This window comes from Chiloscyllium plagiosum, unplaced genomic scaffold (assembly GCF_037043375.1).
Source record: "Chiloscyllium plagiosum isolate Xiang-an unplaced genomic scaffold, Cpla_swu_hap1 HiC_scaffold_47, whole genome shotgun sequence".
NCBI classification, from domain to species: domain Eukaryota; kingdom Metazoa; phylum Chordata; class Chondrichthyes; order Orectolobiformes; family Hemiscylliidae; genus Chiloscyllium; species Chiloscyllium plagiosum.
In genome coordinates this window covers 3,529,457-3,545,609 of record NW_028270185.1, presented here as the reverse complement: position 1 = coordinate 3,545,609, position 16,153 = coordinate 3,529,457, and the positions used below count along the sequence as shown (strand labels likewise).

Genomic DNA, 16,153 nt, shown 5'->3' with positions numbered 1-16,153 from the left:
TTGAACGGGACAGTTGCCAATCCCATTGTTCTCTGGGGAAAATACAGACATCCCGCAGAGAGAATTCCTCCTCTCCCTCTTCAACTGGGAGAATCCCTCAATGAAGTCTCTTCTGAAAAGAGGGATCACACTCCCCCATCCCACCATATCCCCTCAGTATCATCAATAAGATGTGTGTGTGTGTGTTTGTATCTGTGTGCGTGAGAGATGGCATCTGTGTAAGAGTGCGTGTAAGTACGTGCATGTGTGAGAAAGAGAGTGTGCATGTGAGAGTGTGAATATGTGCTTGCATGAGAGAGGCAATGTGTATGTGTGCCTGTGTATCTGTCTGTGTGTGAGTGACTGTGTGCATATGTGTGCGCGCGCACGTGTGTGTATTTGTGTGTGTCTGTGCACGTCTGTGTGTGCGTGAGTGTGTCTGTGTGAATGTTGGTGTGTGTGTTGGTGCGTCTGCGTGTGGCTGTGAGAGTATGTGTCTATGTTTGTGTGTGTATGTGTGTTGGTGCGTCAGTGTGTGTGTCTGTTTGTGTGTGTCTGTGTGTTGGTGCATCAATGTGTGTGTGTCTATGTTTGTGTGTGTTGGTGTGTCAGTGTGTGTGTCTATGTTTGTGTGTGTCGGTGTGTCAGTGTGTGTGTCTATGTTTGTGTGTGTCGGTGTGTTGGTGTGTCAGTGTGTGTGTCTATGTTTGTGTGTGTCGGTGTGTTGGTGTGTCAGTGTGTGTGTCTATGTTTGTGTGTGTTGGTCCGTCAGTGTGTTTGTGTATCTATGTTTGTGTGTTGGTGCATCAGTGTGTGTGTGTGTCTATGTTTGTGTGTGTATGTGTGTTGGTGCATCAGTGTGTGAGTGTGTATGTGTGTCTATGTTTGTGTGTGTCTGTGTGTTCGTGCGTCAGTGTGTGTGTGTCTATGTTTGTGTGTGTTATGTATGTTGGTGCGTCTGTGTGTGTGTCTATGTTTGTGTGTTGGTGCGTCAGTGTGTGTGTGTGTCTATGTTTGTGTGTGTTATGTATGTTGGTGCGTCAGTGTGTGTGTGTCTATGTTTGTGTGAGTATGTGTGTTGGTGCGTCTGTGTGTGTGTCTATGTTTGTGTGTGTTATGTATGTTGGTGCGTCTGTGTGTGTGTCTATCTTTGTGTGTGTATGTGTGTTGGTGCGTCAGTGTGTGTGTGTGTTTATGTTTGTGTGTGTCTGTGTGTTGGTGCGTCAGTGTGTGTGTGTGTCTATGTTTGTGTGAGTATGTGTGTTGGTGCGTCAGTGTGTGTGTGTCTATGTCTGTGTGTGTCTGTGTGTTGGTGCGTCAGTGTGTGTGTGTGTTTATGTTTGTGTGTGTCTGTGTGTTGGTGCGTCAGTGTGTGTGTGTGTTTATGTTTGTGTGAGTATGTGTGTTGGTGCGTCAGTGTGTGTGTGTCTATGTTTGTGTGTGTCTGTGTGTTGGTGCGTCAGTGTGTGTGTGTCTATGTCTGTGTGTGTCTGTGTGTTGGTGCGTCAGTGTGTGTGTGTCTATGTCTGTGTGTGTCTGTGTGTTGGTGCGTCAGTGTGTGTGTGTCTATGTCTGTGTGTGTCTGGGTGTGCCTGTGTCTCTGTCTGTGTCAGTCTGAAATCCAAGACAGTTTTGCCATTTCCTCAATCCGGTGAACGATAATGAAGGTCTAAAGGTCATTTCAAAGATGTTGGTCGTTTCCTTCTCTCCGAGGGCAGGGAATCTGGGGAATTCTGTCGCAATCTTTTCACCCAGTTTATCCAGGAATGGGAACGTATGGATGTGAGCTAACTCCAGCCTCGCTCCACTATCGCGCCACCACTGAGTGTACCGAGTGGAGTCATCGATGTCACAGAGAGCGGAACGTTTAAGCCAGGCTGACACTGACAGTGTGTGTGTGGCACAGGGAGTGCTGCACTGGCACAGGTGCCACAAGACCCAGCAGCTGAAGTAGGCCATTCAGCCATCTGCTTCCCTGATCGTTCACATGAGACTTTAAATCAAGACACTGGGGGGGGGACACATACCAAAGACTGGATTCCAAAGGAGAAGCATTGGGGGAACTTGTCGTGTTGAACACTGACCCCTTAATAAATGTCACCAGCTGCATACAGCCCTGGAATCCACGTTCTAACAGCGATGGGATCGCACTGCAGAGGGTGGAGAGGGTAGGGATTGGAACAAGGTCAGCCCCAGGTATACCTCACGGAATGGGAGTTCCCTCACTGGGGCTGTTAACCTGGTCCAATCAGGGAGCCCCGGCTGACAGGTAGAAACAGAAGGGTCAGGGGTTCTGCTCACCCTGAGGCCTGGCTCTGAGGGAGCTGGGTCAGGGTCAGGGACAGGGACTCTCCGAGTGTAAATAAAGGGGTCTTGGTGATGGGACACTGGTCTCTGGGGAGTTAGTTCACGTATTAAAGGATGGAGTAGGTTCCACAGACTATATGGACCAGTTCTCCTCCTCCTACGTTGTCATGTACGTTATATTTCCCATTTTAAACTCAATTGTTTGAATTCTGCCTGATCAGGCTAATTGAACGGAGTAATTAATTGTTGCTCATATACAGCCAGGGTTAGAGTTTAAATACACAAATCTGAATCACTGCGGTCCACACATGTGTATAAAAAGTAAACACCGCTGTCCACACGGAGGGCTGGCTCTGAGGGAGCTGGGTCAGGGTCAGGGTCAGAGCCAGGGTTAGGGTCAGAGCCAGGGTTAGGGTCAGAGCCAGGGACAGGGTCAGGGACAGGAACAGGGTCAGGGACAGGCTGAGGGTCAGGGACAGGGTCAGGGTCAGGGACAGGGTCAGGAACAGGGTCAGGGTCAGGGACAGGGTCAGGGTCACGATCAGGGATTGGGTCAGGGACAGGGTCAGTGCCAGGGTCAAGGTCAGGAACAGGGTCAGGGACAGGGTGAGGGACAGGGTGAGGGTCAGGGGACAGGGTCAGAGCCAGGGTCAGGGTCAGTGACAGGGTGAGGGACAGGGACAGAGTCAGGGTAAGGGTCAGGGTCAGGGACAGGTTCAGGGTCAGGTCAGGGACCCTCAGTGTGTAAATAAAGGGGGATGTGGTGACAGGATACTGGCCTCTGGGGAGTTCTATCAAGGGGATTTATGAGGATGTTACCTGGGCTGGAGGGTTTCCAATATGAGGAGAGACTGGGGTTGTTTCTGTTTGAGGAAAAGTGGACCTGATTGAGATGTATAAAACTTTGAGGAGCGTGGACAGGAAGAAACTCTCCCCTTGCTGGAGGGATCACTGACCGGGCAGCATCGAGTTAAGGTTTAAAATAAGGGGCAGGAGGCTTTATGGGGAATGTGAGGAGGAACTTCCTGCCAGAGGCTGGTGGGAGTCTGGAACCCACTGCCTGTGAGGGTGGGAGAGCCGCAAACCCTCATCACATTGAAGATGGATTTAGTTTTGTGTTTGTGATGCCCAGGCTATGAGCAAAGTGCTGGGAAACGCGATTAAAATCATTCAGCAGCTTGTTTTTCAAATTGGGGCAGATAGGCCAAAGGTCTTTCTCTGTGTTGCAGATCGCTATGACTAAACATGGACAATCTGCCCATTACCCCAGTGCTTTGTAAATGGCGCTACATAAATGCACATTTTTTTCTTTCAGGAGTCAATATCTGGGAAGGAGTCTCATGTCATTCTGCTGCCCCCCGCTGGCTGAGCCGACATTGCATTTCAGCCGAAGAGTTTGTGATTGATCATCAGTAATCCTTATCGAGTTTGTATAATCAATAATACCTGGGAGCAGGAGTAGGCCATTCAGTCCATCGAGAATGCTGCATCAATCAATGAGAATCCTGGCTGCTCTGATCTCCCTTACCTCCACTTTCCCTATTACCCTTGATTTACTTCCTGATTAAAAATCTCTCTTTAACAAACTGAATGAATATTCAGCCTCCACAGAATTCCCCAGATTCCCTGCCCTTGGAGAGAAGGAAACGACCAACATCTTTCAAATATCCTTTAGACCTTCGTTATCGTTCACTGGATTGAGGAAATGGCAAAACTGTCTTGGATTTCAGACTGACACAGACAGAGACACAGGCACACCCAGACACACACACACACACACACACACACACACAGACACGGACACACCCAGACACACACACACACAAACATAGACACACACACACACACACTGATGCACCAACACACATACTCACATAAACATAGACACACACAGGGGCACACTCTGTCACACACAGACGCACAAATACACACACACGGACACACTCTGTCACACACCCAGACACACACACACACACAGACACGGACACACTCTGTCACACACCCAGACACACACACTTTGTCACACACCCAGACACACAAACACACACACACATGGACACACACAGGGGCACACTCTGTCACACACCCAGACACACACACACACACTCTGTTACACACCCAGACACCAAGACACACACACACGCACACGGACACAATCTGTCACACACCCAGACGCACACACACACACGGACCCACTCTGTTACACACCCAGACACCAAGGCACACACACACACACTCTGTCACACACCCAGACACAGACACACACGGACACACTCTGTCACACACCCAGACACACACACACAGGCACACTCTATCACACACCCAGACACACACATACACAGGGGCACACTCTGTCACACACCCACACACACGCACACACACAGGGGCACACTCTGTCACCCAGACACACCCATACACACACACAGGGGCACACTCTGTCACCAGACACACACACACACACTCTGTCATACACCCAGACACACACACACACACACAGGGGCACACTCTGTCACACACCCAGACACACACACACACACAGGGGCACACTCTGTCACACACACACAAACACAGACACACAGAGGGGCACACTCTGTCACACACCCAGACACACACACACACACACACACGGACCCACTCTGTTACACACCCAGACACACACACACACACACACTCTGTTACACACCCAGACACCCAGGGGCACACTCTGTCTCACACACACACTCTGTTACACACCCAGACACACACACACACATGGACACACTCTGTTACACACCCAGACACACACACACACACACACTCTGTTACACACCCAGACACACACACACACATGGACACACTCTGTTACACACCAAGACACACACACACACAGACACACTCTGTCACACACCCAGACACACTCTGTCACACACCCAGACACACACACACAAACACAGGGGCACACTCTGTCTCACACACACACAGACACACTCTGTCACACACCCACACACACGCACACACACACGGACACACACAGGGGCACACCCTGTCACACACCCAGACGCCAAGGCACACACACACTAACGGACACACTCTGTCACACACCCAGACACACACACACACACACACAGGGGCACACTCTGTCACACACCCACACACACGCACACACACACGGACACACACAGGGGCACACCCTGTCACACACCCAGACGCCAAGGCACACACACACTAACGGACACACTCTGTCACACACCCAGGCACACACACACACACACACAGGGGCACACTCTGTCACACACCCAGACACACACACACAAACACAGACACACACAGGGACACACTCTGTCACACACACACACACACACAGCGGCACACTCTGTCACACACACACACACACAGACACACACACACTGTCACATACCCAGACACACACACACACACACATGGACACACTCTGTCACACACCCACACACACGCACACACACACGGACACACACAGGGGCACACTCTGTCACACACGCAGACACACACACACACACTCTGTCACACACCCAGACACACCCAGACACACTCTGTCACACACCCACACATACACACACACACAGGGGCACACCCTGTCACACACCCAGACACACACACACAGGCACACTCTATCACACACCCAGACACACACACACACACATACACAGGGGCACACTCTGTCACATACCCAGACACACACACACACACACACATGGACACACTCTGTCACACACCCACACACACGCACACACACACGGACACACACTGGGGCACACCCTGTCACACACCCAGACACACACACACACAGGGGCACACTCTGTCACACACGCAGACACACACACACACACTCTGTCACACACCCAGACACACACACACACACACGGACACACTCTGTCACACACCCACACATACACACACACACAGGGGCACACCCTGTCACACACCCAGACACACACACACAGGCACACTCTATCACACACCCAGACACACACACACACACATACACAGGGGCACACTCTGTCACACACCCAGACACACACACACACATACATACACAGGGACACACTCTGTCACACACCCATACACACACTCACACACACAGGGGCACACTCTGTCACCCAGACACACCCATACACACACACAGGGGCACACTCTGTCACCAGACACACACACACACACTCTGTCATACACCCAGACACACACACACACACACAGGGGCACACTCTGTCACACACCCAGACACACACACACACACAGGGGCACACTCTGTCACACACACACAAACACAGACACACAGAGGGGCACACTCTGTCACACACCCAGACACACACACACACACACACACGGACCCACTCTGTTACACACCCAGACACACACACACACGGACCCACTCTGTTACACACCCAGACACACACACACACACACACTCTGTTACACACCCAGACACACACACACACACAGACACACTCTGTCACACACCCAGACACACACACACACAAACACAGGGGCACACTCTGTCTCACACACACACAGACACACTCTGTCACACACCCACACACACGCACACACACACGGACACACACAGGGGCACACCCTGTCACACACCCAGACGCCAAGGCACACACACACTAACGGACACACTCTGTCACACACCCAGACACACACACACACACACAGGGACACACTCTGTCACACACACACACACACACAGCGGCACACTCTGTCACACACACACACACACAGACACACACACACTGTCACATACCCAGACACACACACACACACACACATGGACACACTCTGTCACACACCCACACACACGCACACACACACGGACACACACAGGGGCACACCCTGTCACACACCCAGACACACACACACACAGGGGCACACTCTGTCACACACGCAGACACACACACACACACTCTGTCACACACCCAGACACACCCAGACACACACGGACACACTCTGTCACACACCCACACATACACACACACACAGGGGCACACCCTGTCACACACCCAGACACACACACACAGGCACACTCTATCACACACCCAGACACACACACACACACACATACACAGGGGCACACTCTGTCACATACCCAGACACACACACACACACACACATGGACACACTCTGTCACACACCCACACACACGCACACACACACGGACACACACAGGGGCACACCCTGTCACACACCCAGACGCCAAGGCACACACACACTAAAGGACACACTCTGTCACACACCCAGACACACACACACACACACACAGGGGCACACTCTGTCACACACCCAGACACACACACACAAACACAGACACACACAGGGACACACTCTGTCACACACACACACACACACACACACACAGCGGCACACTCTGTCACACACACACACACACACACAGATACACACACACTGTCACATACCCAGACACACACACACACACACACACATGGACACACTCTGTCACACACCCACACACACGGACACACACAGGGGCACACCCTGTCACACACCCAGACACACACACACAGTCACACACCCAGACACACACCCACACACACATGGACACACTCTGTCACACACCCACACACACACACACGGACACACACAGGGGCACACCCTGTCACACACCCAGACACACACACACAGTCACACACCCAGACACACACACCCACACAGTCACACATCCAGACACACACACGGACACACACAGGGGCACACCCTGTCACACACCCAGACACACACACACACAGGGGCACACTCTGTCACACACGCAGACACACACACACACACTCTGTCACACACCCAGACACACACACACACACACACGGACACACTCTGTCACACACCCACACATACACACACACACAGGGGCACACCCTGTCACACACCCAGACACACACACACAGGCACACTCTATCACACACCCAGACACACACACACACATACACAGGGGCACACTCTGTCACACACCCAGACACACACACACACATACATACACAGGGACACACTCTGTCACACACCCATACACACACTCACACACACAGGGGCACACTCTGTCACCCAGACACACCCATACACACACACACACACAGGGGCACACTCTGTCACCCAGACACACACACACACACACACACACACTCTGTCATACACCCAGACACACACACACACACACAGGGGCACACTCTGTCACACACCCAGACACACACACACACACAGGGGCACACTCTGTCACACACCCAGACACACACACACACAGACACACTCTGTCCCACACCCAGACACACACACACACGGACACACTCTGTCCCACACCCAGACACACACACACAGGGGCACACTCTGTCCCACACCCAGACACACACACACACATTCACACAGAGTCCCGCACATGCACACTCATACACCTCCCCATGTGCACACCTACACAGTCCCCCACGTGCACGCTCACACAGTCCCCTGTATTCACGCTCACACAGTCCCCCACGTGCACACTCACAGACCCTCATGTGCACATTCACACAGATCCCCACATGCACGCTCACACAGTCCCCCACATGCACGCTCACACTGTCCCCCACATGCACGCTCACACAGTCCCCCACGTGCACGCTCACACAGTCCCCCAAATGCATGCTCACAGTCCATCACATGCACACTGACACAGTCTCCCATGTGCACTCCCACACAACTCTCCACATGCACACCCACACAGTCCCCCACGTGCACGCTCACACAGTCCCGTACATGCAGGTTCACACAGTCCCCCATATGCACGCTCACACAGTCACTCACGTGCACGTTCATACAGTCCCCCACGTGCATGCTCACACAGTCCCCCACGTGCACGCTCACAGTCCCGCACGTGCACACTGACACAGTCTCCCACGTGCACGCCCACACAACTCTCCACGTGCACACCCACACAGTCCCGCACGTGCACGCTTACACAGTCCCCCATGTGCACGCTCACACAGTCCCCCACATGCACGCTCACAGTCCCGCACGTGCATGCTCACACAGTCCCCCACGTGCACGCTCACACAGTCCCCCACGTGCACGCTCACACAGTCCCCCACGTGCATGCTCACACAATGACTCATGTGCACACTCACACAATCCCCCACATGCATGCTCACAGTCCCTCACATGCACACTGACACAGTTTCCCACGTGCACGCCCACACAACTCTCCATGTGCACACCCACACAGTCCCCCACGTGCACGCTCACACAGTCCCGTACATGCAGGTTCACACAGTCCCCCACGTGCACACTCACACAGTCCCCCACACGCACGCTCACACAGCCCTGCACACGCACGCTTACACAGTCCCCCATGTGCACGCTCACACAGTCCCCCACGTGCATGCTCACACAGTCCCCCACATGCATGCTCACACAGACACTCACGTGCACGCTCACACAATCCCCCACATGCATGCTCACAGTCCCTCACATGCACACTGACACAGTCACCCACGTGCACGCCCACACAACTCTCCACGTGCACACCCACACAGTCCCCCACATGCACGCTCACACAGTCCCGTACATGCAGGTTCACACAGTCCCCCACGTGCACGCTCACACAGTCCCTCACATGCACGCTCACACAGTCCCTCACATGCACGCTCACACAGCCCTGCACACGCACGCTTACACAGTCCCCCATGTGCACGCTCACACAGTCCCTCACATGCACGCTCACACAGTCCCTCACATGCACGCTCACAGAGTCCCTCACATGCACGCTCACACAGTCCCCCACACGCACGCTCACACAGCCCTGCACACGCACGCTTACACAGTCCCCCATGTGCACGCTCACACAGTCCCTCACATGCACGCTCACACAGTCCCGCACGAGCACGCCCACACAGTCTCACACATACACGCTCACACAGTCCCCCATGTGCACGCTCACACACCCCCCACATGCACGCTCACACAGACCCCACATGCACGCTCACACAGTCCCCCACATGCACGCTCACACAGCCCCCCACATGCACACTCACACAGCCCCCACGTGCACACTCACTCACTCCCCCACGTGCACACACACAGCCCCCACGTGCACACTCACACATTCCCCCACGTGCACACTCACACAGCCCCCACATGCACACTCACACACTCCCCTACATGCATGCTCACACAGCCCCCACATGCACACTCACACATTCCCCCACATGCACGCTCACACAGCCCCCACGTGCACACTCATACACTCCCCCACATGCACGCTCACACAGCCCCCACGTGCACACTCACACACAGCTCCCACGTGCACGCTCACACAGCCCCCACGTGCACACTCACACACTCCCCCCCACATGCAAGCTCACACAGCCCCCACGTGCACACTCACACACAGCTCCCACGTGCACGCTCACACAGCCCCCACGTGCACACTCATACTCTCCCCCACATGCACGCTCACACAGCCCCCACGTGCACACTCACACACAGCTCCCACGTGCACGCTCACACAGCCCCCACCTGCACACTCATACACTCCCCCACATGCACGCTCACACACTCCCCCACGTGCACACTCACACACAGCCCCCACGTGCACGCTTACACAGCCTCCACATGCACGCTCACACAGCCCCCATGTGCACACTCACACATTCCCCCACGTGCACACTCACACACTCCTCCACGTGCACGCTCACACAGCCCACACGTGCACACTCACACTCTCCCCCACATGCACGCTCACACACACCCCACGTGCACACTCACGCACAGCTCCCACGAGCATGCTCACACAGCCCCCACATGCACACTCACAGACAGCTCCCACGTGCACGCTCACACAGCCCCCACGTGCACGCTCACACAGCCCCCATGTGCCGCTCACATAGCCCCCACGTACACGCGCACACATTCCCCCACGTGCATGCTCACACAGCCCCCACGTGCACACTCACATATTCCCCCACGTGCACGCTCACACAGCCCCCACATGCACACTCATACACTCCCCCACATGCACGCTCACACAGCCCCCACGTGCACAAACAGCTGATCCTGGGCCCGAGCACCTTCTGAGGGATGGATGCCGGGTGATTCTCGATGATCAGGCGTTTCAGGAAATGGATCCACAATCTCTTCTCCTCCTGGTTCTTCGCCTGGGAAAACAGACCAATCAGAACCAACCAAACACTTGCATTTATATAGCACTTTACACTCCCCCTGGAATCTCTGAAATACTACTGCCAAATCCTAACCCTAACCCTTTAGGAACCAGAGTCACCACTGTAAGGCAGGAAACTCAGCAGCCAATGTGTGCACAGGAAGCTCCCACAAACAGCGTTATGATAGTGACCAGGACCCCAACGGGGTATCTCCTTCAAACAGGAGGCTGTGGGATACGGGACACTAACTCAACAGGAGCAATGGGGCCTGGGCAACTCCAACAGTGTGGCACGCCCTCCCCTGTCCTACACTACATTGGGGATGGGGGGAGGGGTTGGGGTGAACGTGATCCCAGAGTCGAAAGATCCCGAGGTGAGGGAGGGACCGAGGGGGGAACTGGGCGAGTGACCTCGATGAGGCAGTTGGTGAAGGGAGACAGCTGAACATCAACAGAGTGTGATCGATCGGAATGACACAGGGAGCCATGAGACAGGTACCTTAATAGATGCTAGCGACCGGCCTTAGCAACCGCTGAGTGGCCTTAGCAACCACTGACCCGTCTTAGAAGCTGTGATATTTTCCTGAATAACCACTCTTTGTGATATTTGTCACCTGTACCAACCTGTGGTACTGGGTAAGGATTCTCTGGGGTTGGTCACTGCTGCCAATCCTTGTATTGTCGTTGCTTTGTTTTAGCTTGATCACTTGGCGAGTGGGAGTGGATATCCCAAAGCTGAGCAACCACAGAAGTGTCTCTGTCCTCCACTAATAACAACATTTATTGCTTGATAGCAAAACATACAAACTCCATCAGCTCAAGCTACATGTCCAGAACCTTCTGGAGCTGGTCCACATCCATCTGCCCCCTGTCACCACCCCCACACTGTGTGATACATCAGGAGAAAGGATGGGGTCAATATGACATGGACATTAACCCTGTCAGAACCATAGCCTAATGCAATAGCAACCATTCTCAGGCCTTAAGCAATCAACAGCAGGCCTCAGCAACTGGTGGCAGGCCTTGGCAACCAGCTACAAGTCTCAGGAACCATCTACAGGCCTCAGGGAAGCATCTACAGGCCTCGGGAACTATCTACAGGCCTCAGGAACTGCCTACAGGCCTCGGGAACTGCCTACAGGCCTCGGGAACCACCTACAGGCCTCAGGAACCATTTACCAGACTCGTGGAACCGCCCACAGGCCTCGTGACACCCATAGGCCTCGGGAACCCCCCACAGGCTTCGGGAAATGTTTACAGGCCCCAGCAACCATTTACTGACCCTGGTAATGGTTCACAGCAATTGTTTACAGGGCCCAGCAGGAAAAGCCAGTCGCAGTTGGAAATGGTGACACTGGAACACAGTTCCGATGCACATGAGGTGAGTCAGACCATGTGACCTCAAGCCTCAGGGGTCAGAGTGAGGTGGGAGCGGTGAGAGAGAGACTGCGGCCTGGCACCATTGAGTGACCTTAGCGAACACGGACAGACTACAACATCCGAGCAAAGGGTGGGGGTGGCTTCGGGTGGGGGGGCACTGACCTGGAGAGTGTGCTGCCGCTTCGGGATGGTCAGATCCGTCACTCGGAAACTCAACTGATCCTTCAGGTTCTCCGATAATGTCAGGTTACAGCACTGCCGGGGGGGACAAAAACAGCTGCGTTTCTATAGCGCCCTTCCCACACACCATATTAATGACCAATAAGAATCGCAGTTACTGTCATAATGGAGAAAACACAGCAGGCGGTCTGGGCACAGCAAGCTCCCACAAGGACACAACTGGCTGAAAACTCCAGTTATTTTGGAGAACACCAGGTTGCTGACCAAACCCGCCTCATTAAATAGCTCCCACACTCCATGGTGTCTGATCTGACCATAACACAAGACCGTGAGGAAGAGAAACTGGAGGAGGCCAATCGGCCCCTCAAACCAGCTCTGCCATCCAACAGGAACTTGGCTGATCCAACATTCCACGCATCTCCTTTCCCCCCGATTCCCCGACTGATCAGGAATCTCTCCATCTCAGCCTTAAATATACACACGGGCTCTGCCCCCACAGCTCTCTGGGACAAGGAGTTCCAAAGACACTCAACCCTCAGAAAGGAAAAATTCCTCCCCATCTCAGTCTGAAATTGGAGCCCCATTATTCTGAGACTGTGCCCTCTGGCCCTAGTCCCTCCCGTGAGGGGGATCACCCTCTCAGCATTGACACTGTCATGTCTCTGAAACACCTGACAGGTTCAAGGACATCACCTCTGACTCTACTCAATATTTTTGCTGATAAGACAATTACTCCACACTGGGGACCATCCAAGTGAACCTCCTCTAAATTGTCTTCTCCGACAGAGCAGCACTCCCTCAGCACTGACCCTCCGACAGTGCCCATTCCCTCAGCACTGACCCTCTGACAGTGCCCACTCCCTCAGCACTGACCCTCCGACAGTGCGACACTCCCTCAGCACTGACCCACCGACAGTGCGACACTCCCTCAGCACTGACCCTCCGACAGTGCGGCACTCCCTCAGCACTGACCCTCCGACAGTGCGGCACACCCTCAGCACTGACCCTCCGACAGTGCGCCCCTCCCTCAGCACTGACCCTCCGACAGTGCCCACACCCTCAGCACTGACCCTCCGATAGTGCGGCACTCCCTCACCACTGACCCTCCGACAGTGCCCACACCCTCAGCACTGACCCTCCGACAGTGCGACACTCCCTCAGCACTGACCCTCCGACAGTGCGGCACATCCTCAGCACTGACCCTCCGATAGTGCCCACTCCCTCAGCACTGACTCTCTGACAATGCCTACTCCCTCACCACTGACCCTCCGAAAGTGCAGCACTCCCTCAGTACTGACCCTCCGACAATGCGGCACTCCCACAGCACTGACCCTCTGACAGTGCGGCGCTCCCTCAGCACTGACCCTCCGACAGTGCCCACTCCCTCAGCACTGATCCTCTGACAGTGCTCACTCCCTCAGCACTGACCCTCTGACAGTGCCCACTCCCTCAGCACTGACCCTCTGACAGTGCGGCGCTCCCTCAGCACTGACCCTCCGACAGTGCCCACTCCCTCAGCACTGATCCTCTGACAGTGCTCACTCCCTCAGCACTGATCCTCTGACAGTGCTCACTCCCTCAGCACTGACCCTCTGACAGTGCAGCACTCCCTCAGCACTGACCCTCCGACAGTGTGGCACTCCCTCAGCACTGACCCTCCGACAGTGCGGCACAACCTCAGCACTGATCCTCTGACAGTGCCCACTCCCTCAGCACTGACCCTCCGACATTGTGGCACTCCCTCAGCACTGATCCTCTGACAGTGCTCACTTCCTCAGCACTGACCCTCTGACAGTGCAGCACTCCCTCAGCACTGATCCTCTGACAGTGCCCACTCCCTCAGCACTGACCCTCCAACGGTGCGGCACTCCCTCAGCACTGACCCTCCGACAGTGCGGTGCTCCCTCAGCACTGACCCTCTGACAGTGCAGCACTCCCTCAGCACTGACCCTCTGACAGTGCGGCACTCCCTCAGCACTGACCCTCCGACAGTGCGGCGCTCCCTCAGCACTGACCCTCTGACAGTGCAGCACTCCCTCAGCACTGACCCTCTGACAGTGCGGCACTCCCTCAGCACTGACCCTCCGACAGTGCGGCACTCCCTCAGCACTGACCCTCCGACAGTGCGGCACATCCTCAGCACTGATCCTCTGACAGTGCCCACTCCCTCAGCACTGACCCTCCAACGGTGCGGCACTCCCTCAGCACTGACCCTCCGACAGTGCGGTGCTCCCTCAGCACTGACCCTCTGACAGTGCAGCACTCCCTCAGCACTGACCCTCTGACAGTGCGGCACTCCCTCAGCACTGACCCTCCGACAGTGCGGCGCTCCCTCAGCACTGACCCTCTGACAGTGCAGCACTCCCTCAGCACTGACCCTCCAACAGTGCCCACTCCCTCAGCACTGACCCTCTGACAGTGCGGCACTCCCTCAGCACTGACCCTCTGACAGTGCAGCACTCCCTCAGCACTGACCCTCCGACAGTGCGGCACTCCCTCAGCACTGACCCTCCGACAGTGCCCATTCCCTCAGCACTGACCCTCTGACAGTGCCCACTCCCTCAGCACTGACCCTCCGACAGTGCGACACTCCCTCAGCACTGACCCACCGACAGTGCGACACTCCCTCAGCACTGACCCTCCGACAGTGCGGCACTCCCTCAGCACTGACCCTCCGACAGTGCGGCACACCCTCAGCACTGACCCTCCGACAGTGCGCCCCTCCCTGAGCACTGACCCTCCGACAGTGCCCACACCCTCAGCACTGACCCTCCGATAGTGCGGCACTCCCTCACCACTGACCCTCCGACAGTGCCCACACCCTCAGCACTGACCCTCCGACAGTGCGACACTCCCTCAGCACTGACCCTCCGACAGTGCGGCACATCCTCAGCACTGACCCTCCGATAGTGCCCACTCCCTCAGCACTGACTCTCTGACAATGCCTACTCCCTCACCACTGACCCTCCGAAAGTGCAGCACTCCCTCAGTACTGACCCTCCGACAATGCGGCACTCCCACAGCACTGACCCTCTGACAGTGCGGCGCTCCCTCAGCACTGACCCTCCGACAGTGCCCACTCCCTCAGCACTGATCCTCTGACAGTGCTCACTCCCTCAGCACTGACCCTCTGACAGTGCCCACTCCCTC

The 16,153-nt window shown here is 55.2% G+C and overlaps 1 protein-coding gene across 1 annotated transcript in view; it reads right to left on the bottom strand.

Annotated features, from left to right (window-relative positions):
• LOC122547537 (uncharacterized) overlaps window positions 1–16,153 on the bottom strand; it is a 181,171-nt gene that overhangs the window by 39,722 nt on the left and 125,296 nt on the right. The window contains exons 10-11 of the mRNA XM_087983853.1: window positions 12,986–13,078; window positions 11,352–11,438 (exon numbers count right to left, since the gene is read on the bottom strand). Coding sequence (XP_087839979.1) covers window positions 11,352–11,438; window positions 12,986–13,078 — 180 coding nt within the window. The remainder of the gene's footprint in view (window positions 1–11,351; window positions 11,439–12,985; window positions 13,079–16,153) is intronic.